The sequence below is a fragment of the Vespa velutina genome, chromosome 1, assembly GCF_912470025.1.
Source record: "Vespa velutina chromosome 1, iVesVel2.1, whole genome shotgun sequence".
Taxonomy (NCBI): Eukaryota; Metazoa; Arthropoda; class Insecta; order Hymenoptera; family Vespidae; genus Vespa; species Vespa velutina.
The window spans coordinates 12879927-12907178 of NC_062188.1; the positions used below are offsets into that span (position 1 = coordinate 12879927).

General features: G+C 33.5%; 2 protein-coding genes across 3 annotated transcripts in view; both read right to left on the reverse strand.

The window, feature by feature from the left end:
* Positions 1–115: 115 nt before the first annotated feature.
* On the reverse strand, positions 116–1015 carry LOC124955683 (hypertrehalosaemic prohormone-like). The gene is made up of 3 exons (XM_047510472.1): positions 860–1015; positions 386–605; positions 116–321 (listed from the first exon to the last, which is right to left on the reverse strand). Coding segments are annotated over exons 1-3 (267 nt in total). The 5' UTR covers positions 862–1015; the 3' UTR covers positions 116–276.
* Positions 1016–1391: 376 nt separating this feature from the next.
* LOC124955675 (DE-cadherin) overlaps positions 1392–27252 on the reverse strand; it is a 136811-nt gene continuing 110950 nt past the window's right edge. The window contains exons 2-16 of one of the 2 annotated variants that reach the window (XR_007102934.1): positions 13197–13273; positions 8991–9135; positions 8648–8886; positions 7465–7653; positions 7044–7330; positions 6652–6922; positions 5951–6530; positions 5708–5889; positions 4269–5610; positions 3961–4184; positions 3658–3873; positions 3233–3572; positions 3005–3157; positions 2234–2936; positions 1392–1656 (exon numbers count right to left, since the gene is read on the reverse strand). Coding sequence is in view for 1 of the 2 variants with exons in the window: in XM_047510454.1 (XP_047366410.1) it covers positions 2794–2936; positions 3005–3157; positions 3233–3572; positions 3658–3873; positions 3961–4184; positions 4269–5610; positions 5708–5889; positions 5951–6530; positions 6652–6922; positions 7044–7330; positions 7465–7653; positions 8648–8886; positions 8991–9135; positions 13197–13273 (4388 nt within the window). In the remaining variant the exon portion in view is untranslated. Of the gene's footprint in view, positions 1657–1750; positions 2937–3004; positions 3158–3232; positions 3573–3657; positions 3874–3960; positions 4185–4268; positions 5611–5707; positions 5890–5950; positions 6531–6651; positions 6923–7043; positions 7331–7464; positions 7654–8647; positions 8887–8990; positions 9136–13196; positions 13274–27252 lie in introns of those variants that run through there. The other variant, XM_047510454.1, reaches the window with a different exon arrangement.

Genomic DNA, 27252 nt, shown 5'->3' on the forward strand with positions numbered 1-27252 from the left:
AATCGAATACATTTGAAAAAGAAATCGATATATCAGGAATCACATCATAAATAATTATCGAAGTTAGTTATTATATTTTAATACACGGATTAATGAGTTAGATAAGTCGAAAGGAGAAGGGAACAGAGGAAGAAGGTGAAGAATAATCAATTAATTAATCTCAATTGTTTCTTCGACAATTTACATTGGAGAGTTTATTTAAATAACGTTGATAATCCTAATCCTTGTAATTTCCGATGATCCTAGTACGATGCCGTTGGTCTAATGAATTTCATCTCATTTGTTTAACTTCTGACGGTCTACGATTTTTTGTGCTTCAATCTGAAAAATAATATTTGCAATCGTCTTGATTACACAAGAAACCCATCATATTTCAAGTACCTACCTGAATAAAATTATATAGATTGAGCAATTGTTCCAAGGATGGTCTGCCTTGTTGTGATAAGCACCTCGGATTATTCGTACTGCTAGTTGGAATATTCTGACTTCTTTTACCCCAGCCTGTCGAAAAATTCACTTGCCCTTCTGTCTCGTGAAGATTAGTCAAAAGAATCAAAGAGATGAGCAATATTATGGTAATGACATTCAATCGGTTCTTGAGATACCTGAAAATACATTTTTACGTTTGTCTGATAAGTGGAGGCTTTTTGATTCTTAAGTAAATAATAAACGCACCGTCTATGGCTTGATCTTTACATCAGAAATGTAAACGAATATTAAATTTCAGCATTTACATTTGATTATGCTTCTTATTCACTCATATATAGAATTGTTATCACGCAGAGAAATTATTCGAAAACGGAAAAAAAGAAAAAAAAGAAATGAAAATCTTAAAATCAAATTTTAATTTGAAACTCACATTTCGAATCCGTGTTGATACTTTCTCGATATTGTTTTAAAGGACAGCTTCTTTCGTGACAGAATCGAACATACGTTTGAGAGCAACGGAACGTATAATTGCTCTTTTTATACCCCTTTGCATCTTACAATGTCTTTCGTTTACGTCACGATCCCACCCCTAACGTACAACTAATTTCAATGTACGAAGCGAGAAGACCGTAAGATTGACCCCCATTGTCGTTCTTTGTGCAATACCATCGAATATATTGCGAATGATTTTCGAACATAATCTCAATTTTTTTTCTTTTTTTGATTGTTTCGATACTTTGTGATTTATATGTAATAATTTCAAAAAAAGAGAAACATTAATTTTACGATCATTATTAAGATTGTTTCCATTTATAGGTAATTATGCGTAATTAATTCCAGGATTATGTAATTTAGGTAAATGTTACATTATGTTGATAAAAATAATTTTATCTTTATCGACAGCTGTGTAAACGTAAGGTGACGATCATGACCGGAAAATAAAATATTGCTACGCAAAATAATTTCAGATGTGTAAGATGATATGTATTTCTTAGTATACAATTTTATTTTATCTTTATTTTATTTTTATTTTCAAATATTCATTAACTACAAAACATCAATCGTAATACTTGTAGGTTGAGCGAAATGAAATGTTGCAATTTCTTGATCGATTATTGCAGCAATGTTAAATGAGTCTACAGGCTTCTTATCAATTTGTTACTTATCGTAGCAGCTGGATACAATTGGTCGTCTTAATGAATTCTTTTTTCTTCGATCGTACATGTTCTGTTCAAACAAGATAGATAAATACATTTAAACAATCCAAAATGTTTGACAAGTTTAATAAAAAGTAATTATTGTAAAAAGAAAGGCATTTGAATGAGACAGATTTAAAACATTTTATTCGAGAAATTATTTCATGCTATTCAATGACGATGGTACGGTTAGATAAAAAAGAAAATAAACAGGAAAAACTAGGCTAGAGGACGACAATCGCCGAGATAGGTGCAAAAGTTATGCGCAAAACATTGACGAAAATAGAGCGAAAAATGTATGTAAGAAACGGTAGCCTTTTATTACGCTCGAATCAACTTATAGTATAGATATATTTATATACAGATATATAAATACACAATAGGTAGACTAACAACTGTAGGAAAAAATTAATATAATTTAAAAAAATAATTTTAATATAAAATTGAGTAAATATATCATTACATAATCATAATTACATTCCTATTACACGCGATACATAGATACATACATACGTATTATAACTACATAATTATATATTTAGTCTATTTTACAACACAATTATTTTGATAAATTATATTTATACTCTCCTGTAGTCGTTTAGGCTTACCTATTTCGTATTTCATTCTGAAGTATCAGTATCAGCGTTAGCAATCAGCAATCGCTGAAAGTTCGAAGTAAGGATTTCTATCGCTGAAAAGACATGCTTTTTCGTATCGAGAAATCGAAACTTGAAAATTGCACAATATGATGCCATCGGTCCATCAAATAAAAGATCTGTTATATCATCGTGAAGAATCGAGGCAACGATCACTGAATAAATAGACAATGAAATATCAGTTATACGAGTGTGTGTGTGTATGTGTGTGTATTTGTTGATATGTGAATGAAAAAATGTTACGATTAGATCTTTTATTCGATTGCGACATCAGCGCGTTATATTACGTCATCTCAAATTAATTTCTCGATACAAAAAATATTCGTCCCAAAGATAGGAACCCAGCTTTTACTTCAAGTTTACATGTCTGGTGAATGTGATTTCCCTTAAACTAATGTCACGCTGGGCACAACAGCGTTAATGGAACTGGAAAAAGAATCTATTGTGTCCAGTATGACAATGGACTGCAAAGGGTTAAGTATTCATAAAAGTCTATCGAATGCGTCCGCTGTTCAACACCAGCTTTCACTTTCACGTTCACCTACGCCATCGCTCTCTTCATCACTAGATTCCTCTCCATACATGTCAGCGAGTTTTCTAAATCTTGGTCCGAAATTTGATAAATAATTGAAATTGAGATCTCCGTCGTCGGTACCTGTAACGTATGAATAAAATATATTATTAATTATATATTAAAAAGCGATTATATATAATGATACATACATGAAGCTAACGACGATAACGAGCCGTCAGAATTTCCTTCACCCTCGTAAGCATAATGCCTAACATCGTCGAATGGATTCGTGTCGGGATCTTTATCGCAGCTTTCCTTCTTGCCATCTAGGAAACCACAGATATCTGGTACCTCGTCAGGAGCTAAACATTAAAATAGTCATTTTTCTTTGCTCGCTGTTACTAAACATACAAAATATTTAATCTGACTTTTTTTACCTCTACCCTGAAGACCAACAGGTGCTATTTTAGATTCTATTGGTGGCGCATCGTAAATAGCTCTTAAAACGTTCAAGTCGTAGCCGGTGTCTACCTCACCGCCACCTTCATCTTCATAGTTAATTATGTTATCTCTTATATCATCCATATCTTTGTAGAGATCATCAGTCTTTCTTCTGCGGACTACTACCGCTAACAACAATATCAATAGAATTGCTACACAAACTAGGATTGCAACTAAGAAATTGGTGTCAATGCCAAATGACACAGCCTTTGCCATTCCATGATCACAACCTGGATCTATATTTCTTGATAATGCTGGCATTCCTAAATTATATGTCTACAGGAAAGAATTTTTTAGCAATTACATGAACAATTATAAATTTCATTATTTGTTTGTATTACTAATATCGAAGATAACTTACATTTCCATTTATAGTCATATTTCTAATACAACCGACAAAGCCTTTTTCGGTAGGTTTGTGATGCCACCCCAAGTTCTTTGCTAAATATGCTAGATTCGTTAATGTACCGCCTACTTGCATCGGACTATTTACATTAAGGAACTCATTGGAACCTTCTGGCGCAGTCAAACTCATGCAAGCTGATATGCCGCAATTATCTACTTTCATTTCAATCGACTATAACAAAGAATTATATTATTGTTTAAAAATCAAAACTTTTTTAGTATGATTTGATATTAAATCAATTAAAATTATATCACTTACTGTCTTAGTCCAATAAACATCTATCCTATGACTCTTGCCGTCGGTTAATTTAATTTGTTTCTGATTTAATCTTATAGTGCCCGTACCATAATCAACATAGAGCACTGCGTAACCGTGTTGAATTTCTAGAGCCATAAAATCTTGAACTCCTAATTTTTTACTGTAAATCATTGGACCGAAATAAAATATAAGACCACTTTCGACTTCCGGTATGATCTCCAAACCTATAAAAAAAAGAAAAAAACATATGTAGAGAGCACAACAATTTATCGAATGTACGATTGATCGTATTTTCAGTAAATTTTTACCTAAGTGCGAGTCATCACAGGCTTGACCAGGTGGCGGCATTATAGCCCAGCCATCACCATGGAAACCTATACCTAATAATTCACACCGTGGACCCTCCAATCCTGGAGGACATTCGCATCTATCAGTTAATGGTGTACCGCCGTTTAAACAAACAATAGGTTCAGCGACATGACAAGTACACTGAGGTTCAATGATGGCTCTGACACCAACGAAGGAACTGGTGTTTGTATAAACCGGAGAAGGAACGTTACTGGCATTTAGGAAACTTCGACAAGAATTATTACAATTAACTTTTTCGTAAAGACACTCGTCAATATTCACCATCAATATATCTGCCTTCATCGCACGCTCAATATTCACAGAGTGTTGCGACATGATAGTGTTTAATTTTTCGGGAGCATAATAAGGACTACCATGTGCTGAAAATCTAACATCTAAGAAAGTCTTGTTGTGATAAGGAGAATGAAGAACGGTGAAAACATCAACATTGTCTATCGATGTATTTAACATGTAGGCTATCTTTTCTTGAAAGATATCCTTTTTACTGACACCATTTTGATCCGGTTCAATAAATTCTTCTGCGGTTATACCAGAGAAACGTACAGATCCGGACCTAATCACTGCTTCTTCGGGAATTTCTTTTACCGTAACATTAACATAAGCATACACTTGATGACGAGGTATTCTAGGAAATGTCTCTTCCGTAACGACGAACTTCATGTAAAAGGTATCGTTCGAGGTACCAGAGAGCAGAGTTATCATACCAGTATGTTCATCTAATTCAAAGCCTTCATGTGTCGGAGATGCCCAAGCAAAATGTTTATCAGGTAAATCCCAATCGTCAGAATCTTTAACGTAAACTCGTCCGATTTTTGTGTCAGGCGCGTCACCTTTATAAATGTAAACGAATATCGAACTCGAACCCTCTTCCATACGATTGTCATTCTCATCGCCGATAATGACCGTCAAAGTAGAAGTTCCAGTCATCGGTGGTTTTCCATTATCCATTATAGCTATTGGAATGTTATAACTTTTCCGTTCCTCACGATCAAAAGTAACCAGAGCATAAAGGTCATTGTTACGAATATTAAAATTGGTTAAAATTTCTTTGTCTGCAGTCTCATCGATCCAAAACTTAAATGGTGGTCCATTGTCATCGGAATCTCTGTCCCGAGCTTTCAAATCGGTTATTCTATCGGGTGGTTTATTTTCACCCCAGACTACGTGTGTCATGTCGAGATAGGGGGCGTTGTCATTTATGTCGATTAAAGTTATGTTTACGGTAGCTAATTCTCGTAGAGCCGTTGGTGAATCATCCTCATCACGTGCCATCACCATCACCTGAACAAATGAGAAAGAAAAGGGAGAATATGATGAAATATGAAAAAGAAAATGAAATAGACTCACGAATGAAATTTATATATCGTTAGAAATTTACCGTCCATACGGGATAACCAAAAGGTGGGTCTCGATCGAGTGGTTTTTTCAAAGTAATACATCCAGATTTATTGATACTTAGCAGGGGCTTTTGATCGTCCTTTAGAATGAAATAAGCTATGTGTTGATCGGCGTTTCTATCCTTTATATCTGGATCATAGGCGACTACGGTCGTAATGCAACCTGGAAATAAATATAAGAGTTAATAAACAAATATTAATGAACTTGTAAAATTCGTACTCACCATCAACCAACTTCTCCTCCTCAATCGTTGGATTGGTCTCGAAATCTTCGAAAACTGGTGGATTGTCGTTCACGTTTTCAATAAAGATTTTAACGTTCGCGGTATCATTGTAAACGCCATCGAACGCTCTCACGGTTAGATTATATTCCGTGATTTTTTCGTAATCCAATGGATTGTTAACACGGATCTTTCCGGTAGTACTTTCAATGTAAAAGCTATAATTGGTGTTACCCTGGATGATACTGTACGTAACGGGACTGGCAGTATCGGCATCCAAAGCTTTTACCTCGATCACTACGGAATTTATATTAGCGTTTTCTAAAATAGCATTGGCAGTGTAAACGGCTTGCGTAAAATGTGGTGCATTGTCGTTTTTATCAGCGATCTCGATACGAAACAACTGCTGCACTTTATTATGTTCTCCGGTGTTGTATAAGGCGCTAGGTGAATTGTCAGTTGCAGTAATCCAAACGCTATAAGTACTTTGGGTCTCCCTATCAAAAGTCGTTCGAGTCGTTATATTCCCGGTATACTTGTCGATCGCGAATAGATCTTTGAAATCGTTTAGCTCATAGGTGACCTAAACAAAAAAGCGAAATAAATAATAAGAGAATGACAATGTATGAAGAAGGTACGAAATTACGTGTAAAAATAGACATTCTTTGGATGTAATCTTGTCTGTAAAAATAAACAATATGTACCTTATTATGAGCCGAAGTACCATCGGCATCGATGGCTCGTACTTGCATAACGGGAACTCCTGCTGGTTCGTTTTCAAGAACACTACCCTTTGTGAGCTCTCGAAAGGCCGGTACATTGTCATTCACATCGAGAACCTCTATGTCTATCACCGTTTCGGCGGCCAAGTCGTAATTGTTCCACGCTCGAACTATCAACGAGTATACCTTGTTACTTTCATAGTCTAGATGCTTCGTTAATTTTATGTCCGCTGTGTTCTTCGTGGATTCGAGACTGAAAAAGACAGATAGAAATAGAGATAAAGCATAAATGTCTATCATGATCATTCTCGTAATCGTGAGAAACGACGTAGGTATACAACACATTAAGAAGGATAATGTCGCTCATTTCTTACCGAAACGTGCTATCCTTGTTGGTTTGTTCCGTTTTACCAGGAACAAGGACGAATTGAAGATCTGGATTGTCATCGATGTTTGAGACAGCTTGGAGCCGTACAATGCTAGCACCAAAATCACTGAAATTTTCCAAGAGCTTGATCGGCTCCACCGGTCTTGGTAGAAAAACAGGCGCCTTTTTGTGCGACTCGACTACACGAATATCTAAACTGATAATACTAGATTTTGGATTTTCACCTTGATCTTCTGCGGTGGCTGTCATCGAAAACGTGTAATCTGGGTTTTTCTAGAAAATGCATTATTTCTTTCGTTAATATCAGCAAGTAAAGAAAAGGAATTTATTTTAGCATTAGTTTTGGTGAAGAAATTTTCTTCTTTTACAATATATTACCGTATCCATAGTTTTGCCAATATGCTTACGTCTATAGTTTTGTTGAGATATATAACGCCGGTGTTGCGATCGATCCTGAAGTAAACACCGTCGTCAGGTTTGCTCGGTGAGAGGCTATAACGAACGACGGAATTGTTACCATCATCGATGTCGGTCGCAGAGACTCTCATGACCTCGCGGTTCAACGGTAGATCTTGTGGCACCGATTCCTTGTACGCCTGCGATAAGGTTAAAAGAATATAGATGATATCGTTCGGAGTATTAGAAGTTAACGAAGAAATACGAGTCGCATGCGAATCATAAATGAATCATGCGCGTATAAGTTCATTGTCATTGTAAGAAAAAAGAAAAAAACGACACAGAAGACGTCCACAGACAGTAAAATTAGACAACTTCGATACGAGCTTCGAAAAAGATGCTTTTACGAGGATAGGAAAAATTTCTTTCTTTCTTTCATTTTAACATGCGATTAAATTATTCCTATTTTCCTCGTCAAAGAGCTTTTTCTATGTCATGGATCCACCCTTTGACATGGAATTCTTCGAGAATCTCGTGATCGAGAAGCTCTTCGAAGGATATCTCGAGGAAATATTTCATAGTATGAGAAGTATGAAAAGACGTGCGTGCCTAAAGATACAGAGAGATAGACAAAGAGAAATATAAAAAGAGTAAGAAAGAAAAAAAAAAGAGGACAGAGAAACATATACATTCGTTACATCATTCGACAAAAATCCCATTCACACCGAAATTTCGAAACCAACCTTCCACACATATCCACGGTAGACCTGGATTCGGAAAAAGAAGAAAAATCGAGCAAAAATGTTGTTAGTACGGCGTTATCGGATGAGATGAGCGATAGATTTGTTAGTAAACAAATAGGGAAGACTCGTTGACGGAACGCGAACTTAACTTTAACTTATTTAAAAAAATGGCATTCATGATTCCATGTTTGTATCGAAATTTAATCTATTTTTCTTAACAATTATCTCGAGAGATTATAATCATTACGAACATGTAGATTCAAAAGAAAAGTTATTAATTTATACAAGAATTAGAGATTATTTTTTTCTTTTTTTTTTTTTTTTTTTTTTCGTTTAAAATTCAATGCCTTTTGTAATAAAAAAGAAGTCAAGAAAATTCTTGCGTTCCCTGAACAAGTCCAGACGCAGGAGTCAGGTTAATAGACTGGGAGCAATTTTCTCAGTCACGCACCACTTTGTCGAACACTGGGTGGTTGTCATTGACGTCTTCGATTGTGACCTTAAAGGTACAGCCATCATCAAGCTGGGGCATTCCATTATCGGTTGCAAGGACGGTAAGATAAACCTCCTTTTCACGTGCCGGTTCGTCCCTGTCCAAGATTTGAGTGGTTCTGATCAATCCTGTCGTATTGTTGATCTCGAACTTCAATCTCTCGTTGTGAGCCGTGACGAGGGCGTACGTGATCGTACCTGAAGAGAACAGATAAAGAAGAATATCTCATTTTCTGTCTGTGACCGGATCGATGAAAATAAGTCTCCTATATAACACGAAATTGAATCTTTTCATTATTTACCTCCTTCATCCGGTGGGTCTTGATCCTCGGCGTGTACCTGAATGACCACTGTACCTGCTGGTTCTTCTTCTTTTACGACAGCAGCATACATCGAACAATTGGTGAACATAGGCTTGTGATTGTGATTTTTTCCTTGTTGTTGCACCTGCCGATGAAAAATAAGAAAGAATAAATAAAGATAACTACTGTGTGCATGTATCCGGCAATAGTTAAATGTCATCGTGAAGGTTTCTAGCATAGCGACTATTGAGAGCGACACTCAATTGGATATGATTAGGAATAAAAAAACGATTATGACTGTAAGCTGATATAATTAAAGATGGGATCTGAACTATTTCGAATCTAATTCAAATCATGCATTTCTTGTTAAATTTTGGGTCTTAAGTCTTTTGTCACTTTCGTTGTTCTATCGACGATAGACTCAAGATGATACACTTCGTATTGCTTCGAATCTGTATCGTAACTTCGAACATGATTCGAAGCTTAAAACTTTTGAAAGTTTTGATCGTTATAGTTTTAAAATCTTGAGAGTTTTGATAGGTTTTAGAAGCTTAATGAGTATTCAATATTATACAAGCTTTTTGATTTACTTTTGTTTGAGCAGTATCATTGACGTAAAATATTAAAAAAAGTTCCGAAAATTTCAATTATCATAAAGTTGTATAAAATACATATGACAACAATGTTGATATGTAGGGAATAAGAGAAAATAAAATAAAATAGAAAAAATTAATTTGTTACAGTTACGTTAATTTTAAGAAACAATCATTAAATGTAACCCTACAATTTTTTAGATATATGAAAGATGTTATTAATAATAATAGGACATAATAAACAAATGATGCATACCAAACGTCTTTGTATACTAAGTGATTCATTAGAATCCAAATTGGGAGAATTTTATATTTGGTAAAAGATCCGAAAACTGGGTACCAGAATATTCAGATTCAAGTCCGAGTATCCAATTATTCAGATTCGGATATCAACTCGTAGTTCGGAAATCCGGTTAGTAAGAGCTTTAATCGGTACCAGAAGAAGTTGATTAAAGTATAACATTTTGGATAAAATCTTGTTACTAAATAAAAAATAAAAATATTGCAATATAAGATTCGATATATCATGCACATGAAGGAGTTTATTGTGGCTCGTATAACGAAACTAAAAATTCAAGACTTATTAAGACTTCGAAATGTTAACACTAAATCTACTAAACGACACTTCATGTATATCTATTCCTACTCTAATCGGTCAAATGACCGCTTTAAAAAAAACATATATCTTAATATAGAATTAGCTAATCAGATAGTAAACAAAATATTTTCTTTTATTTAGAAATAAATAATGTACATTTTATGCCTTTTCAGCGCATTTTTTATAAATTACAGGATTTTTTATTGCACATTTTCCACATACGCATTGTTTACATTTTATATAGTTTGTGTTATCAAATCAAATAAACCTCATAATTTTCGTAAAGTTATTTCTGTTCATAATTGTTGAAAAAATATTGGAATCCATTTCTTGTTCTATAGATATGATATATCTATATTTTTAGCCTCATATGCACGGCGTGTCGAATAAATGGATATAATTTTGCAGTAGATAAATCCTATTTAATTTTCAATACTTTAAATGCCTCTATTTCCGTGGATTTTCTTAAACGTTCGATTGTGTTATGATCAATAATTAATGAAAGTGCCGACTCAATTCTACCTTTTATAATATTTCATGGTTTTGTTGGTCCTGATGTTTTCCTGAAAATATTATAAATCGATGGTCTTCTGCTAGTAGACATCTTTTATTTTCGACCAAACAATTCCGTAGCAGTTTTGATCTTTCTTTTATTTTCACTTTCTAATAAATCTCTTTTTCTTTTGTCCTATGAAAAATCTTTTGACATTTTTAGGATGAATATATAAATGATAAAGTAAAAATTAAAATATAAAAATCAAACATAAATAGAGAAAAGTTTAAATGTAAATCTTACTACCAAATATTGTTAATTTTATTTACTTTGTTGAAACTAGCACTTATAACACGTAATATATAAAATAATAATAGAATAATAATAGAATAATAATAGAAAATAATAATAGATCAACAAATATATTGTTAAATTTTTGATGTTCTATATTAGGATCATAAGATTATAATATCGTGCAAAGACGGTTAGGCATCATCTCCAATCGCATGTTTCTTCAAATAGTAGATAAGATAATATAAGAGACAAGGGCAAATTACTTTTAAAATAATCCCAGATATACCTTTCCCAGAAAATATAATTATAAATAACATGAATTTTTCAAACGGTACGTATAGATATGTGATATGTGTACATACATACATACGTACATATTTATATCTATTTTGAATAAAATCTTAAACATTATATTAAATAAAATCTAAGAACGATTTGTTAAATATTTAAAATGAACCAAGCATAAGAGAATAATAAAAATGAAGACGTATTAGAAAAGGCGACGAAAATTTAATGAAAAGAAAAGGAAAAAGAAAGGGAAAAAGAAAAGGAAAAGAAGGAAAAAAGAATAACAAGAAAGTTTCTCGTTCGACGGAAGGACAAAAGCCGAGATTAATCGGCCAAGTTTTTCGGACCTACCGCAATAAGACGCCTCATAAATTAAAGTGCTCTACGCGCTTATAAACCGCGCGCCATTAATCACGATTCCGAATCTCTCTCTCCCTCTCTCTCTCTCTCTCTCTATCTCCCTCTCTTTCTCCCTCCCTTTTTCTCTTTCTATCAAACACACTCACGCGGCACTGTGCACCGATTACATCGTGTTTTCTCGCTCGACGATGCAAAATTAAAGGCAACCCAAGGGGGAAGCACAATGGGGTGGAGATAAAATATGAAAGGAGAATAGTTCGATGGAATGAGATCGAAGTAACGATCGACGATCCGGCAAGTCCATTGGATTTATTACTTCGTTTTTTTCTTTTCTTTGTTTGTTTTACAAATATCCATTGGGTATTACTAACATTTTTCTCTTTTATTCTCTTTTTTCATTCCTATACTTTTTGTTTCGACTTTCTTTCTTTCTTTCTTCCCATTTTTCTTTTTTTCTTTTTTTTTTTTTTTTTTTTTTTCTTTATTGATATTTTAATTCAATTTAAAATCAATATTTTAGCCGATAACCTCTTTCGACCGTTAACAAAGGGACCTTCCTTACCAACACGTTAAAGTTACACCGACCGGAACGTTCGAAAAAGAATCTTTCAGAAGCTTTCTTTTTATCGACGAAATTACAAAAAGAGCCACGAGAGAAGCGTGCATGTTATCTCGATCGGATGGGTAAGAATGGTCGGAGATGTTTCTGGATATAGAAGGGCGCCAACGGAATTAACTATAATTGGGAAAGCGTGTTGAGCCGGTGAGATGCACTTTCCGATAAAACGATGAGATCGAGGCACGATCTTTCGTAGAAGGGGGGGGGGCAGGGGAGGGGATGAGAGGGGAAGGGAGGGGAGAAAAATAGAAAGCCTTTTCTCGAGATAAGAGGAATTCAAGATGGTGAAAAATTTCGAAGGAAATTGAAGGAAAAAAGAAAGAAGGAAGAAAAAAAGAAAGAAAGAAAGAAAGAAGGAAAGAATGAAGAAAACTAAACCAATGTTTTACTATGGATACACTATAAAATGTACTTCTTTAAAAATAAGGAACAATTCGATCTTTTGTGATAGAGAAAAACGGGGGGGGGTTGCAATGAGGAAGGAAAGAGAGAGAGAGAGAGAGAGAAAGAGAGAGAGAGAGAAAGAAAGAGAAAGAGAGCTGTCTCGTACCAGGCGTGATGGCGCTTGTAAATATTTGACATCTCGCGAAAATCAACGATAGGATAAATCCATTATCTCGCCTGGAAGAGGTTCTGTTGGAACGTGAGAGAAAAGAAGAAAAAAAAGAAAAGAAGAGGGAAGGAGGGAGAAGAAGAGAGAGAGAGAGAGAGAGAGAGAGAGAGGAAAAACGGGAGAAATAGATAGATTCACTTCGTTTCGAGAAGAATGAGATAGCGGTAAACGAGAAAGCTGCAAGACATCGGAAAGAAAAGCTTTGGAAGGTAAAGAAAAAAAAGAGAGAAAGAAAAAAAGAATAAAAAAAGAGTGTGTGTGTGTGTGTGCGTGTGTGAGAGAGAGAGAGAATGAGTAAGTGATAAGGAAGGAAAAATCGAATCAAGAACGAATGGAAAATGCACTCACCACTAATTCCTCTTCCTCGCTTAGGAATAGCGATCTCACGTCCAGGTGCCTCGAGTGTCTCAATCTCGTTGCATCGGCTGTAACATAAAGAACGAGATACGGCCCATTTAGGATATTGCAGTCTGTACGAGGCGGCTTGGGATAGGCCAACGCAATGAGACACGTTATATGCGAGATACCGAGTCTCTCTATCTAGTCTCTACGTGAAACTAATGCAACGGAACTATTCCAAATATGAACCATCACTGTCGACTGTTAGGGTTCTCTTCTCTCCCCGTTTCGACCCTTCTATTCTAATGTAAGTTACTATTTCAAATATCAGCTTCACGAATCGTGAATTTCTAACGGAAAGATGGGAAGCGCTTTTTTTTTTTTTTTCTTTTTTCTTCTCTCTTCGTTTCTTTTCCCTATCATATGTCAAAGATTAACAACGTTTTCAAGCTAATGTACGATCGATCATAACGATTTCATCTTATTTTTCAATTTCACATTTTTCGAACTAAGTACAAATTAAACATACAAATTTCGTACAGTGATTTTATTTTTTATAATCGTAGAATAGAATTTCTAGGCGATAACGAACGTATGAAGAAAATAATGAACTAAAAAGGAAAGAGAGAGAGAGAGAGAGAGAGAGAGAGAGAAAATATCCCACTCTTTTCAAGTTGTCCCGTAATTTCAATCTTTCACGGAGAGATCTCTCGACCCATTATAATAAACGTAGGTGGCAGGTGCGTGAGTACGCATTACGACAGACGTGGGAATAGCTTTTCAACACGACAATAACACGCACATGAACCTTTCTCCCTTTCCTATGTCTTTCTTTCTTCTTTTTTCTCTTCTACTTCTTTTCTTTTTTTTTTTTTTTTTCGCAAACACACATCTCGTTGATAAGCCATTGATCGATGTAAAACGCATGGGGATCGGTTCAAGTCCGAACGAGATTCGATAAGTCTTCGGTGATTGATGAGTGTGTTGAAGTAACACGACCCTCTGTGTTCGTTGCTTTTCGTTCAAAGAAAAGTTTTTCTTTTATCAGCTGACCGGTCTATTTTAAGATTTCGATCGGACGTCGATCGAACAAACGATCGATCGGTTCAAGAAATGAAAAGTATTACTCGATGAATGACCGAAAGAGAAAGGAATCTACTCGATCTTTATATGAAAAAAGATTGAAATGAATGTGTATGAGAGAAAAAGAAAGAGATAGATAGGAAGTGAGAGAGAGAGAGAGAGAGAGAGAAAAGAGATAAAGAAGAAAGGGGATAGGAATCGTCATAAAACAATCATGGCATACCGAGTCGCGACAGAAGAAATTTATTGCTAATTACTTTTCGTATACGACAAACGCGTGTTTCGCACCGCTCTTCTCTCTCTTTCTCTCTCTCTCTCTCTTTCTCTTTCTCTTTCTCTTTCTCTCTCGTCGATGCACCGACCGCAATACGTGACGGCGACGAAGCAATGTCATTCCCATCGAGCGCGAGCTGCGCCGCAATGCGGTTAGCCCGCACTTAATACGCCTAACCCGCGCGATTTTTGAATCGACCGGCCGCGATCCATTACCCCTTTTCTCCTCTACTCTCCTCTTCACCCTTTTGAATTTCCCGCGCTATTTCTATTCTGCCGTTTTACTTATTCACGAACTTTTTCCTTTTTTCTTTTTTTCTTTCTCTTTTTTCATTAATACGCTTAAACAAAATGGGGAGTTCCGATAAGCGGGATGATTTTGAAAAAAAAAAAAAAAAATAGTAAATTGCAAATTGAGTTTCAATTGGTGCTACACCATTTCTTTTTTATGATTCAATAAATTTTGTGATTGTAATCAACGTCGTAGTATCGTAAAATCATACGAATTAGAAATAAGTAAGTATCGTTGTCGTCGGTGACCTACAATGATCACTCGAATTTATAATCATTCGAAGACCAATCGAGGTTCGTTCTTGGTAGTAGTCACGGATCGAAGGCACTACTCTCAGGCAATAACTCCTTCCGCTCCAATTGGCTTAAATTCATTGGCGTACATACTCTTTCGAAAATAAGTTGTAAAACGATGACGACGGTGACGACGACAACGATGACGACTTAGAACATTTTTGTCGACAACGACTTGTAATATAAGTCACGACGATTTATTGTGAATGAAAGCGCATAACAGCGTTGCTTGTTATTATAATGTCAAATCATGGTTAGTTATGAAGTTACGTGACTTGTTGAACTTTATCATTTTCCCGCTCTTTTTTTCATTCTTTCTCCCTCCCGCATTTTCTCTCTCTTTCTTTTTCACTCTCTAGATTAATCTTATCACTGAGCGATTCGTCGCGTTTTAATGTACCCATTCTGCCGATAGCTTATCAATTATCGTTCCATCGGGAAAATCGTTCGCCAAAAAAAAGCTAAAATCGAAATCGGAAAAATTGATCGCCAATAGGAGATATCATTTTGAAAATTCTCCAAATATATAAACTCTCTCTCTCTCTCTCTCTCTCTCTCTCTCTCTCTCTCTCTCTCTCTCTCTCTCTTCACATATGTATTTCTATCTTTTCTTCACACATTCTATCTCGATTTTTGTAGGTAAAACGGGCTGTTCGTTTTAATTGTGTTTGTTTCTTTCTTTTTTTGGAACGAACGTGAGCTATACCGAAGAAATGTAAAAATTACAAAAAAGAAAAAAAAAAGGGATTAATCAATATAACGAGTAAAATAATGAGGAAGAAGTAAAATTAAAGTAAAAGGAAAAATAATAATAATAAAAATAGAAAAAGAACAAAATGACGACAAAAATTAAATATGAGAAAAAATAGGGAGTACAGAGGGGAAAAAAGGAAAAAAAAAAAATGGAAATTTGAGAGACGTTAAAAAGGCAAACGATCGTGCAAGGACACGCGTTCGCTTTTATTTATAATTACATCGAACGTGTTATCGATGCGCTAAACCGATCCCGAGGTTACCCGCACTGCCGACCGGAATTCTAAACGGGCCTAATTTCATATAGTAAGGCTAACTCGATTTAATAACGAGCCCCACATAAATCCACAATTTCGGAGATCGTCAAAAGAGAGACAGAGGGAGGAGTGGGGAGAAGAATTGCGCGCATGCGTGTGTGCATGTGCGCGCGCGCGTGATAGGGAGAGAGGGAGAGAGAGAGAGAGAGAGAGAGAGAGAGAGAGAGAGAGAGAGAGAGAGAGAAATTTATGGGCCATTGAATACCAACGGTACTCGAAACTAATGGGATGTTAATCGCTATCGCATTGGCGTCGTTAGTTTCCATTCATTTACTTTTCTTTTCTTTTCTTTTTCTAATTTCTGTTCTTTCCAAGTAGAACGTAAAAAAAAAAGAAATGAAAAAAATGAGATCATGATAGAAAATTAAACGGAAATATTAAAAACATTTATCAAGGACACGCGAAAGTAGATTTATCGAATACGTTCGATTATATCGATTTCTCTTAAACTCTTTCATAATAGATCGTATGCTTTTCGTTATCGAAATATTTTCCAATTCATTCATCTACAGTGAACCTTTTTCTTTTCTTTTTTACCGTGAACTTTCGTTCTTTATTCGATCATCATGGATCATATCGTTACTATACGAATCGATCATCTCATTTAATCATTTAACGTTAAATAAAGACGGAAAGAGAGAGAGAGAGAGAGAGAGAGAGAGAAAGAGAGAGAGAGAGAGAGATAACAACTACTATGAGTGTTCGCTTATTCACGAGAAGAGAAAAATGACGCGTTTATGCAATAACTCAAATAGCATTCCACTAAAAAATCATTCTACGAAAGTTCCTGCAACTTTATGCTCCCACTTTAGAGAGCTTTTAAGGATATTGTCGAGGTGGAAGACCTTCGGACTACCAGGATATCTAATTACGTAGAAACGTTTTCGAGCTTCATCGTCGTAATTTCTCGCGCCAAAAAATTTGAGACGATCCTATGGTGACGTAATTTGAATAAGAGAGAGAGAAAAAGAGAGAGAGAAAGAGTCTTCTACCCTGGAAATCATTGTTTTCCTAGAGAAGAGTTTTTCTCTGTAAATCAAGTTATTTTAATTAACGAAATGAAATAAAAAAAGTAATACTTTGGTAATAACAGTAATAGCAGTCGAGTTATCATCTCATTTCTAATATTTTAAAGAAGACAAGATACTTAGATATTTCTTTTATTTCATAAAGATAATTTGATAAGAATTTCAAGAAGTTTTTTTTTACAGATGTTTTTCGAATTCAATATCGTTTGAGAATCTAATCTTCCGAGTAAAGGAGAGCCTTCGTAAACGGTGCCGATCGCGAGTAAAATCGAAATGGAAGTAGAAATCTTTGTCGAAGAATGAACGGACAATCTATCTTTTTCTTAGGATCGTACGAGATTGGAATTCTCTTTGGTGGAAAAGGACGAGTCGTGTGTGCGAGGACAATGCGACGTGAGAACACGTTACCGAGAAAAAGGATGAGAAAGAAACTGTTTCTTTATTTGTGTGTTTGCGTTTGTACATTTGTGTGTATGTGTCTCCATGTACGTTCTCCAAAAGGCGTTATCAGCGATCGTAATCGGAAAGAGCATGCTAGAGCACGCCTGGGAACCGGTTTCGCATTTTTCATATTGCATCGGGAGCCACGGGAAACGATATTTCCTGAAAGGCCCGATAACTATTGATAACTATCGAATCGATTCGCGTTTTCGATAGAAATATACCAAACGAAATATCGAATTTTATATATAATGTGTTACATATATAGATAATATGTATGTATATATATATAGATAATATGTATGCTATATAAAAGATTGTCTATTCAAATGTTTATTATCGGAAATGAAAAAAAAAAGAACAAGGAAAGAAAAAAGAATATGTTATTAATAATAATCGAAATATTATTGCACTTAATTTCTTTAGAATTCAAATAGTGTCTGGTATTACAATGTTTATAATTAAAAAAAATGAAACTATCAAGATTTTATTATTAAGAAATTTATTTGTATGAATTATTATTATTATTATTATTGATAGAAAAAAATTGGAGTAATCACTTACTTCTTTTTCAAATCGATTATAATATCGCGTTTCTCGGTATTTCCCTGATTGGTCCACGAACTAAAAGCATCGGTTCGCATGCGAATTGACAGCGGCAGCGGTTGTAAACTCAATCGAGCTTATTAATTTATGCATTAAGCGCGCATGGCTCGAATCGTACGATCAACTTCGCCTCGTCCATTACGAGAGGGCAATTCGAATAAGTTTAACAATAAATTCTCTCTTTCAGAGATCGACGAACTTATTACAAAGAATGAATAAAAAAAAAAAAAAAAAAAAATAAGAAAAAGAAGATCAACAAAGATTAAAATAATAGTCATTTAATATATTCGATTATTAGTCTCTAAAGACGAATTATTTGGAAACTTTTCATAAATATCGATATCGCTTTCCTCTCTATCGTACTTTATTACACGTATAATGATCATAAGCGAGAGGTTGAACGAGTATTGCTAAGTATCTTTTGCATGTTCTACGTGGTGGTCTATATAAATTTGAGATAATATGAAAACATAACGAATTAAAATTGTTCACTTGCCGTTTAGATCGAATATTATATATTTTCATCTCTATAATTTTTAGATAAAAATGAAAATAAAAAAAGAAAAACAAAGGAAAAGATATATATATATATATATATATATATATATATATAATATCCAAAAACCAGTATCAATTTTCAAAATTATAGGGCACCCTGTGTTTATATGTTTGCACATACACATATACATGCTTATACACGTACCCTCACTGTTGGTGCATGTGCACCAACGTTTAGACGATACATAAGCTTCGACGTAAAAGCGAGTCTGCACGCACGTGTCTCCACGACATGGCTGTGTTATCAATATGGATAATCCCGACGAATGACACACCCTCTCCGATGATCTTTCAACGAATTAACCGGATGAATAGCCTAGCTAACGTTCGCTGTGACAGTTTCGGTTAGGTTTATTAATGCTAACAATACTTTTTTGCATCAAATGTTCTTTTTCAAACTTTCAAAATTATTTTCAAAGATCGGTATTTATATATTTCTCTCTCTCTTTCTCTCTCTCTCTCTCTCTTCCTTTAATCTAAAATATTAAAAAAAAACAAAATTACAATTATATAGAAATTTACGTTCACATTAACAGTTTCTTTTTTATCGCATTAAATATTAATTGATATATTTAATACTAATTAATCGTTTTAATAGTAATCGTAAAACAAATGATCATTCTCAAATTCATTCCGTCAAAGATAATTGAATATAAATAAATAATGAATTTGAATAGTTTTCTTTCTTATTATTCAAGAATACTAAGCATCCCTTTGGAAATCACTCTTTTAGTTTTCTTCTTTGTCTCTGTTCGCTATCGACTATGTCTAACTCGATTAAAACGAGTTGGGTACGGCGTTTGCACGTTTACTCGCCAGTAACTTTAGCTCTCGTCAATGCTTTTCCTTCCTTCCTTCCTTCCTTCCTTCCTTCCTTCCTTTCGCTCTCAGCCGAAAGCTAAGTTTTCGTGCTCGATTATTTTCTAACTTTGGAAACACAACTGTGCTACTTCTCGAATGCCAATACCTTTCTTCTTTACTTTCTCTTCTTCATTTTCTATTTAAATTCTTTGGAAAATTCAACAATTTATTCTTCTAAAAAGAAACGAAGAAAGGAAAATCTTTAATTTTCAAATTAGTCGAAAATATTACGACGAAAAAAAAGAAGTATTTTATCTTTGATTCGAATAAAAACGTAAAAACGATCGTTGTCGTTAAATGATATTTACGATCGAATGAGAAAATAGTATATATAGTATGCTCGCGAAATTCTACGTTCGATGTAACTCGAAAATCTGCTTTCCTACCGCACTTTATTATCATCCACATACATATATAATATATACTACATCTTTTGGTCGTCAAAGTCGGCATCACATAGCCATTTCCGGATTTTCATTTACGATTTTGGGCGAACGTGCAATGGGAAACTTATGCGAGTAAGAGGGAGAGAAATAGATGGATAGATAGATAGATATGTCGAGACTCATAAAAGTGAGATTGGAAGTTGCTCGCAAGTCTATGGAGAAGGAATGAACAAGGATACAGATCCTATATATGTGTGTGTTTGTGTGCATTCACACTGCAATATGTGTGAAAGGAGAACACGTCGATGTGCGCTGCATTGCTGATCAAGGGTATCAACTTTTCCAGACGAGCTTCAAATAGAATATTTTGAAAAATTCATTCGTCTTGGAACTATCCTCATATGGCTTCTTTTCGACTGTCACGACGATTTACACCTTGAGACACCTAACATGCACACTATTTAAATAACTTATGAATTATAACTTCTATGAAAAACTTTTTTATAAATATTTTACATAAAATTTTATAAAAATTTTAACAAGCAAATAACGACGTTGCTCCATTGAAATATTCGAGAGAACAAGAGAGATATCTGGTTAACTATAAAATTAATTAACTGTAAAATTTATGGAGGAAAAAAATAGCACCACTAAGTTTGACTTTCGTACTTAGAAAATAATTTTATTTATTAAAAAAATGAATACACTATGTAACATCTCTTCTGGAACTATGCAATTTTTATATACAGTAATTTTATATAAAATATATTATTTCAAACTTATGCAAAGTGTTTTATATTAAGTGTTTACCCTGTATAATGATAAACCTTTCTCTCATTTTTTTTCTTTTCCTGTTCTTCCTTCTTTCTCTTTTCTTTTTTTAGATAATTCAAGAATTTTTCCGTCTATTAAGCGTTCATCATTTTTATTTAATTTCAAATTCAATACTTATGATTAAGTATAATAAAGATTTCATTTTGTCGATTAAATTAGACATTAATCCGGAGAATTTAAAAGAAACGAAAAGAACATTTCCATTGAATACGTTGAATTTTTATTTTTCTCAAATAAATTCGTATTTGTCGGGAATACGAGATATCCGAGCGAATGACGAAATAACGGTGGACGTTTTATTTCGGATAATCAATTATTCCTCGGGATATATTCGTTATATTTCATATTAAAATAAAAAAAATAAAAGAAGTGAATAAATGTTTCACGGAATATATGACGTATGTGGTTTATAAAGCGCACGTACAGAAAATAACGTTCGAACGAATTATTTATAGAAAATCTTCTTTAGATAAAAATAACACTAGATATATATCGTATTTATACGATTGCATCATATCGTTGTACAAGTTTCGAATGAGGAAACGTCAATGATGCATCTTAAGCAAACGTGATATTATTTTAATGTTGAAAAATGAGAATTTACATGCAATTTGTTGAAGTAACCAAGTGGATTAATTTGGTTCACCTATTTAAAGGATACAGCACGTCGGCGATATACTTTCGCAGACTCAATATTCGCTCTAAATAAGGGGAGAGGTAAAATAGATGAATAAAAAAAAAAAGAAAAAAGATAGAAAAGAGAGAGAGAGAGAGAGAGAGAGAGAGAGAGAGGAGATAAACAGATAGAGAAAGAGAGAAGTGTAGCAGTTTTTTCGTTGGAAATATTAGCGCGGTTTACTTTCTTTATCTACTCTCTTTCCTTTCTTCTTCTTCTTTTTCTTTTTATTTTCTTTATCCTCAAAGTACGTTGTATGTTGTAATAATAAGTAGAAGTCAGTGAGATTATGGAAAAGACTTGACCATTCTTATCTCAGCTGGTCGAGCATTCATCGAAGAATGTTTCTTGAGATACGTGAAATGTTAGTTTGTTCATACTCGTATCGAATATATTTATTTCGTATTTATTAAGTCTCGTAATTAAAGTAATTAAGATAGTGACTTATTACAATGATATATAATTTGACAGAATTAACACGTAAGAAAAGAAATTATATTTAAAATATTAATCCATGTAAAAATTAGAATAATAGGTATAGTTAAATCTATAAGATTCTTCTCGATACGAGAGGAATGATTATTCTATGGAAAATTTGTGAAGAAAAAGAAAAGAGAGATAGAGAGATAGATAAATAGAAAGAGAGAGAGAGAGAGAGAGAGAGAGAGAGAGAGAGAGAGAGAAATATATAAAGAAAGAAAGAAGTAAAGATATTGAAAGTCAATATCAATGAATGAAATTTGTGAAAATGATCAACCGAAAAATGAAATATTAGTAGATTAATATGAAAGAGAAAATGACATTTTTTTACATGTGATATAGAAGATGAAAACAAAGTTAGATCAATCGTATAAATTATAAAACACAGAGGATTACTAAATAAGTTGTAACAAATACGAGAAGAAAAGAGAAAAATAAAAAAAATAAAAGCAAAAAGAAAAACAGAGATAAATACTAATGCAAAAGATATTAATGAATGAGAATTGTGAAAATGATCAACTAAAAGAATTACTATGGTAGATCAAAGTAAAGGTGGAATGAGAATTTTACATGTAAAATGAATTGAGAAGGTTTGTAGCATAAACAGACTTTAGTTTAAAAAAGAAAAAAGGAAAGAAAAAAGAAAAAAATAGAAAAGAAAAAAGAAAGAAACAGGAAAAAGAAGTCTTATTTAATAGAAAATAAGAGAGGCTAAGTTTCGAGTGATCGTATAAGTTACAAAATATAAACCAGTTGGAAACAATACTCTCGTTCATCGACTATGATGCACTTCGGTTAATTAAATATATCCTATATATGATCTGCGTTATCGTCGGGCCAGTACGACGAACTTTTCTCCTCCTTTTCCTTCTCCTCCTCCTCTTTCTTCTCCTCCTTTTCATTCTCCTCCTTTTCCTTCTTCTCCTCCTCCTTCTCTTCCTCCTTCGATTTCCATTCGAAACGTATTAATGAAGCTTACTACGTTCTCTACGATTGTTCTCAGTTACGACGATGATCAATTGTGAACCAATCACTAGTTTCCATATACGTGACGTGTATATGTGTATGTGCATATGTATAGTTGAAATAGTATTGTTTTCTTGTGGAATCTCATTTATTGTTCATTGTATGTCCATTCAACTATAGTAGAATTTGAGAGGACCCGTTTACTCGTGAATTATACATTTGAATATCTCTAGTGAACACTCATAACTCTTTCGAATCAAATTCAAAAGCAAATTTATCTCTCTCTCTCTCTCTCTCTCTCTCTCTCTCTCTCTTTCTCTCTCTCTCTTTCTCTCTCTCTCTTTCTATTTCTTTCTCTTATTGTAGAATGTGACATGAAATATTTTTGTAGATATTTTCAAACTACCACCATTTGTTCCACTTCACAAGTCATTAATTTCGGAAATGATAATACCTCGAATTGATACGCTGAATATCAACCGTGATCCGTTTAATTGAAATCGCACGCAAAGAGACCCGATTGTGGTTGTTCCAAGAATGTCGTGTTAATGATTCGCCAGAAACGATGCCAATAGTTATCTGCTACATGCATCGATGAATATAGCTGATATTTTGTTGGAATTTAATCGAATTTCGATAGTAACAAAAATATGTTTATATGTGTTGTTATATAAAAAAAATTAAAGAATTTATATTGAATCAGATTTGTTGAAATGATTGAAGTAAAAATGATTAATTTAAATGAGAGATTTCAAATTTAGTTTAAACAAACTGATTGCAAGTTTCTGATTGTCTAGTCGAGCATTATCTAGTCAAAAGCACACATTAAATATCACCGTTTGCTCTTTTATCACCTTTCTAATCATTTAGCTATTTACGAATTCTATATATAATTAACAATATATTATTAATAAATATGATTATTGTATTTACTCCGAGAGATAGATTTTATATAAATCTTAAAATAGATTTAATTAGATTAATAAATTTGAAGACGGTAATTATAATATTAATAATTCTTCGGTGAAGTAGATAATAATATCGTTTGTCTTAAAAGATTATATAAAAAATGATTCGTTTATTTAATAATTTGATTATTATTCATATTAATAAAATTTAAATGCAAATCTCATAATATCGTATTTTATTTTTACTTAGAATAGGCTACAGTATTATAAATAAATCAATATATAAAACGTATTTGAAGAAAGATTTTCGTTTTTGGCGATTTTATTTTTCCTGAAAGTGTCTCGTTACGTAAATGTTAGAATGAAGTTGCATGACGTAGTTTCTGGTTTTATTATCGAGACAGGCGATAATTCAAGCGGTTATTGAGCGGTCTCACGAAGTTAGTCAAGCTACCCTTCTTTTTTCAACCAACCAACCAACCAACCAACGTTATCCTTCTTTCCCCCCTCTTTCATCCCTGATTCTCTCAGTTCGCGATATCTTGGCAAAGGTACCAACCATTGAAAATTTTCCGTTCAAGCATCGTCGAATTCTTTTTATTTATTTTACTATCTCCTATTCGTGACTAGTATCAGAACTTCTATAGACGCGATTAAAGTATAGATCGATGTTCTCTAGCGAGAATTGTTTCCCAAGGCGACGAAAGTAAAGGCTGGTTAGGGGAAGTAAGGGGTACTTTGAGGATGATATGCTTGGAATATACCATTAAAGTGTTCCACTTTCTATTTTTACTTTCGGTGAATTTCGCGTGACACTTTATTTCTTCCTATCCTTCTTATTTCCTTTATTGTCTTTGTTTTCTTTTCTTTTCTTTTCTTTTTTTTTTTTTTTTTTTTCCTTTGGAAATCGAAGTCGATCGATCAAACACAGATTCCAAAATTTATTTTTTAAAAATAACATTTGTTTCTTTCTTTTAAATTTGTTTAAAATTAGAAACTTAAACTGTAATAAAATCTTCTTGTTTATTCGTCCAAGATTTATATAAAATCAGATAATTCCTCAATACGCTTAATCAATCGTTAAAAGAGAAGAAGGAAAGGAGGAGGAGAAGAAAGAGAAAAAATAGAGAGAGAGAAAGAGTGAGGGAAAAAAAAGAAAGAACGTGTGCACTAGCTCTTAATCTAAACGTACACACGCGAGCGTACGATAAAAAGCGGAGAGAATAATTTGTAAAACATTGGAGTATTACGCCAGCCAGTACAAGCAAACGTTTTCAACTCGCAACATTTACTTGCAAGAAAGGGTGGCTGACTAGGTAGGTAGATAGGTAGGTAGGTAATGATAGCAAAGATAGGAAAGCAAAGGTAGCAAGAGAAACGGAAAAGGTTTCCCCGCACGTTGATTTATAACGAGGGTTTTAAATCACAGTACAAGTTTTGTTTTTACATAATACGAAAGAAAGAGAGAGAGAGAGAGAGAGAGAGAGAGAGAGAGAGAGAGAGAGAGAGAGAGAGAGAGAGAGAGAGAGAGATTGTATCGCGATAATTCGCATTTCTCTTTTCTTTTTTCCTCATTCTTTCTATATTTTCAATAGACAGGATAGAAAAGGGGCATCGATCGATAAAAAAGGAAAATTGACAATGTCCTTCAACATTATTCTTTTGATATATTTCGTATTTGATCTCTTTTCTCTTTAGTTTCTTCCAATCTGTAGAATGTTGAAATAAGTGAAAAAAAGATTTCGTTTCGTTCGTTATCCTTCATATCAACAAATCAGAAATACTAATATTAATTGTAAAGTTAGCTATTAGAAATGAAATAAAAAAAGATTGAGAATTTAATAGAAAGCAGAATGAAGGATAATAGACAAAGTAATCGAAATTTAATGGAACATTTTTGCAGAAAGAGTTTTATGAATGTGATACTCGATAATGACTTTAATGAGATGAAAAAGTAATCAACGAGCGAAGAGTTGTCCCTTTAAATGAATGCATATCTTAACGTTAAAATGTTTGTACTAAAGTGAGCTTCAAAATTACAAAACGGCACATGTTCGGTATTCGTAGAAGTTTCCTTCAAAATTTCATTAAATTTACTTTTCGTTCATATTTTTAATAATAAAATATTTATAAATAATTGGTAAAAATATAATTAAATTTGATCCAGTCAATTTGTTATCACAGTTGAAGAAAGTTTATACATACACACGCACATTCTCTATACACACGTATTCAGTAAATGTCATAATTCATGGAGAATTTTAAATAGAGTATAGAAAAAATAATTCCATTTTTATCAGAAGTTATAGCAAACCTATATTTTTTTGCGAACGTCATTGCATAAGACGTTTCTAACGATCGTGTATAAAAAGTTATTCTTTTTATATGGAAGGGGTGGGCAACGAAACGAATCGGGTGGTTATGTCAGTTCAAGCGGTCCAATTTTTCGCATTGGAGAGAAGGAAAAAGTAGGACACCTGTTGCATGAAAGAAACGATTGAGACTTACGGAGCTTACAAAAAGCAATCCACGTATAAAAATTTTTATGTTTACATAGTGCACGCATGCGCGCATTTTATTTTCATCATATGCTCCATTGCGTTATCATAAAGAAATATATTACATACGTTGATACATATTTATTATATATGGATGGAAAATATGTATGTATATATCAGAGAGAATGGATCAAGAAAAATAAGAAGGAATTTCTTTTTTTGTTTCTCCATGTTTAAAAATAAATTCGAACTCGATCGTATAGAAAATTTTTTTCCTTTGTTTCGTCGTCCTTTTGTCCCCGTTAATACCTTCGAAAATAGAAAATATTTTGACACATGTAGAGTTCGTATTAGATGAATATTCTACGAATATGTGGATATATACACGACTCGTCTATTAAAAATCCGTCTAGAAACAATATATAAACATATATAAACGATTGAAATATATATTTCAAATCGTATATATAGCATTAATACTGTTCATATATGTACGTGGTCAATAATAAATAGATAAAAATACTAAAAATGTTTAAATATTTTAATTGATCCTTTTTTTAAACATTACATACAAGAATTTATATATAAATTATATGGATTCGAATAAAGTTCTCATTAAAGATGGAAATTGATAAAATTAACGATTCAATAATGGAGAATTTGAGGAACATCGAGGATATATCGAACTTTGGAACAAGAGAATCGGACTTCCGTTGCGATGCGAACTAACAATAAGATAGGAAGAGGATACCAGAGTACTCTTGTTCGAAACCGGTAAATAGATTGGCTTATCTTTCAGCAAACGATATCGT

Excerpts from the sequence above, each read along its gene's own strand:
- LOC124955683 (XM_047510472.1), bottom strand. Across the intron at positions 322-385 it reads ATCTATATAATTTTATTCAG|ATTGAAGCACAAAAAATCGT; the intron begins GTAGGTACTTGA and ends ATTATTTTTCAG.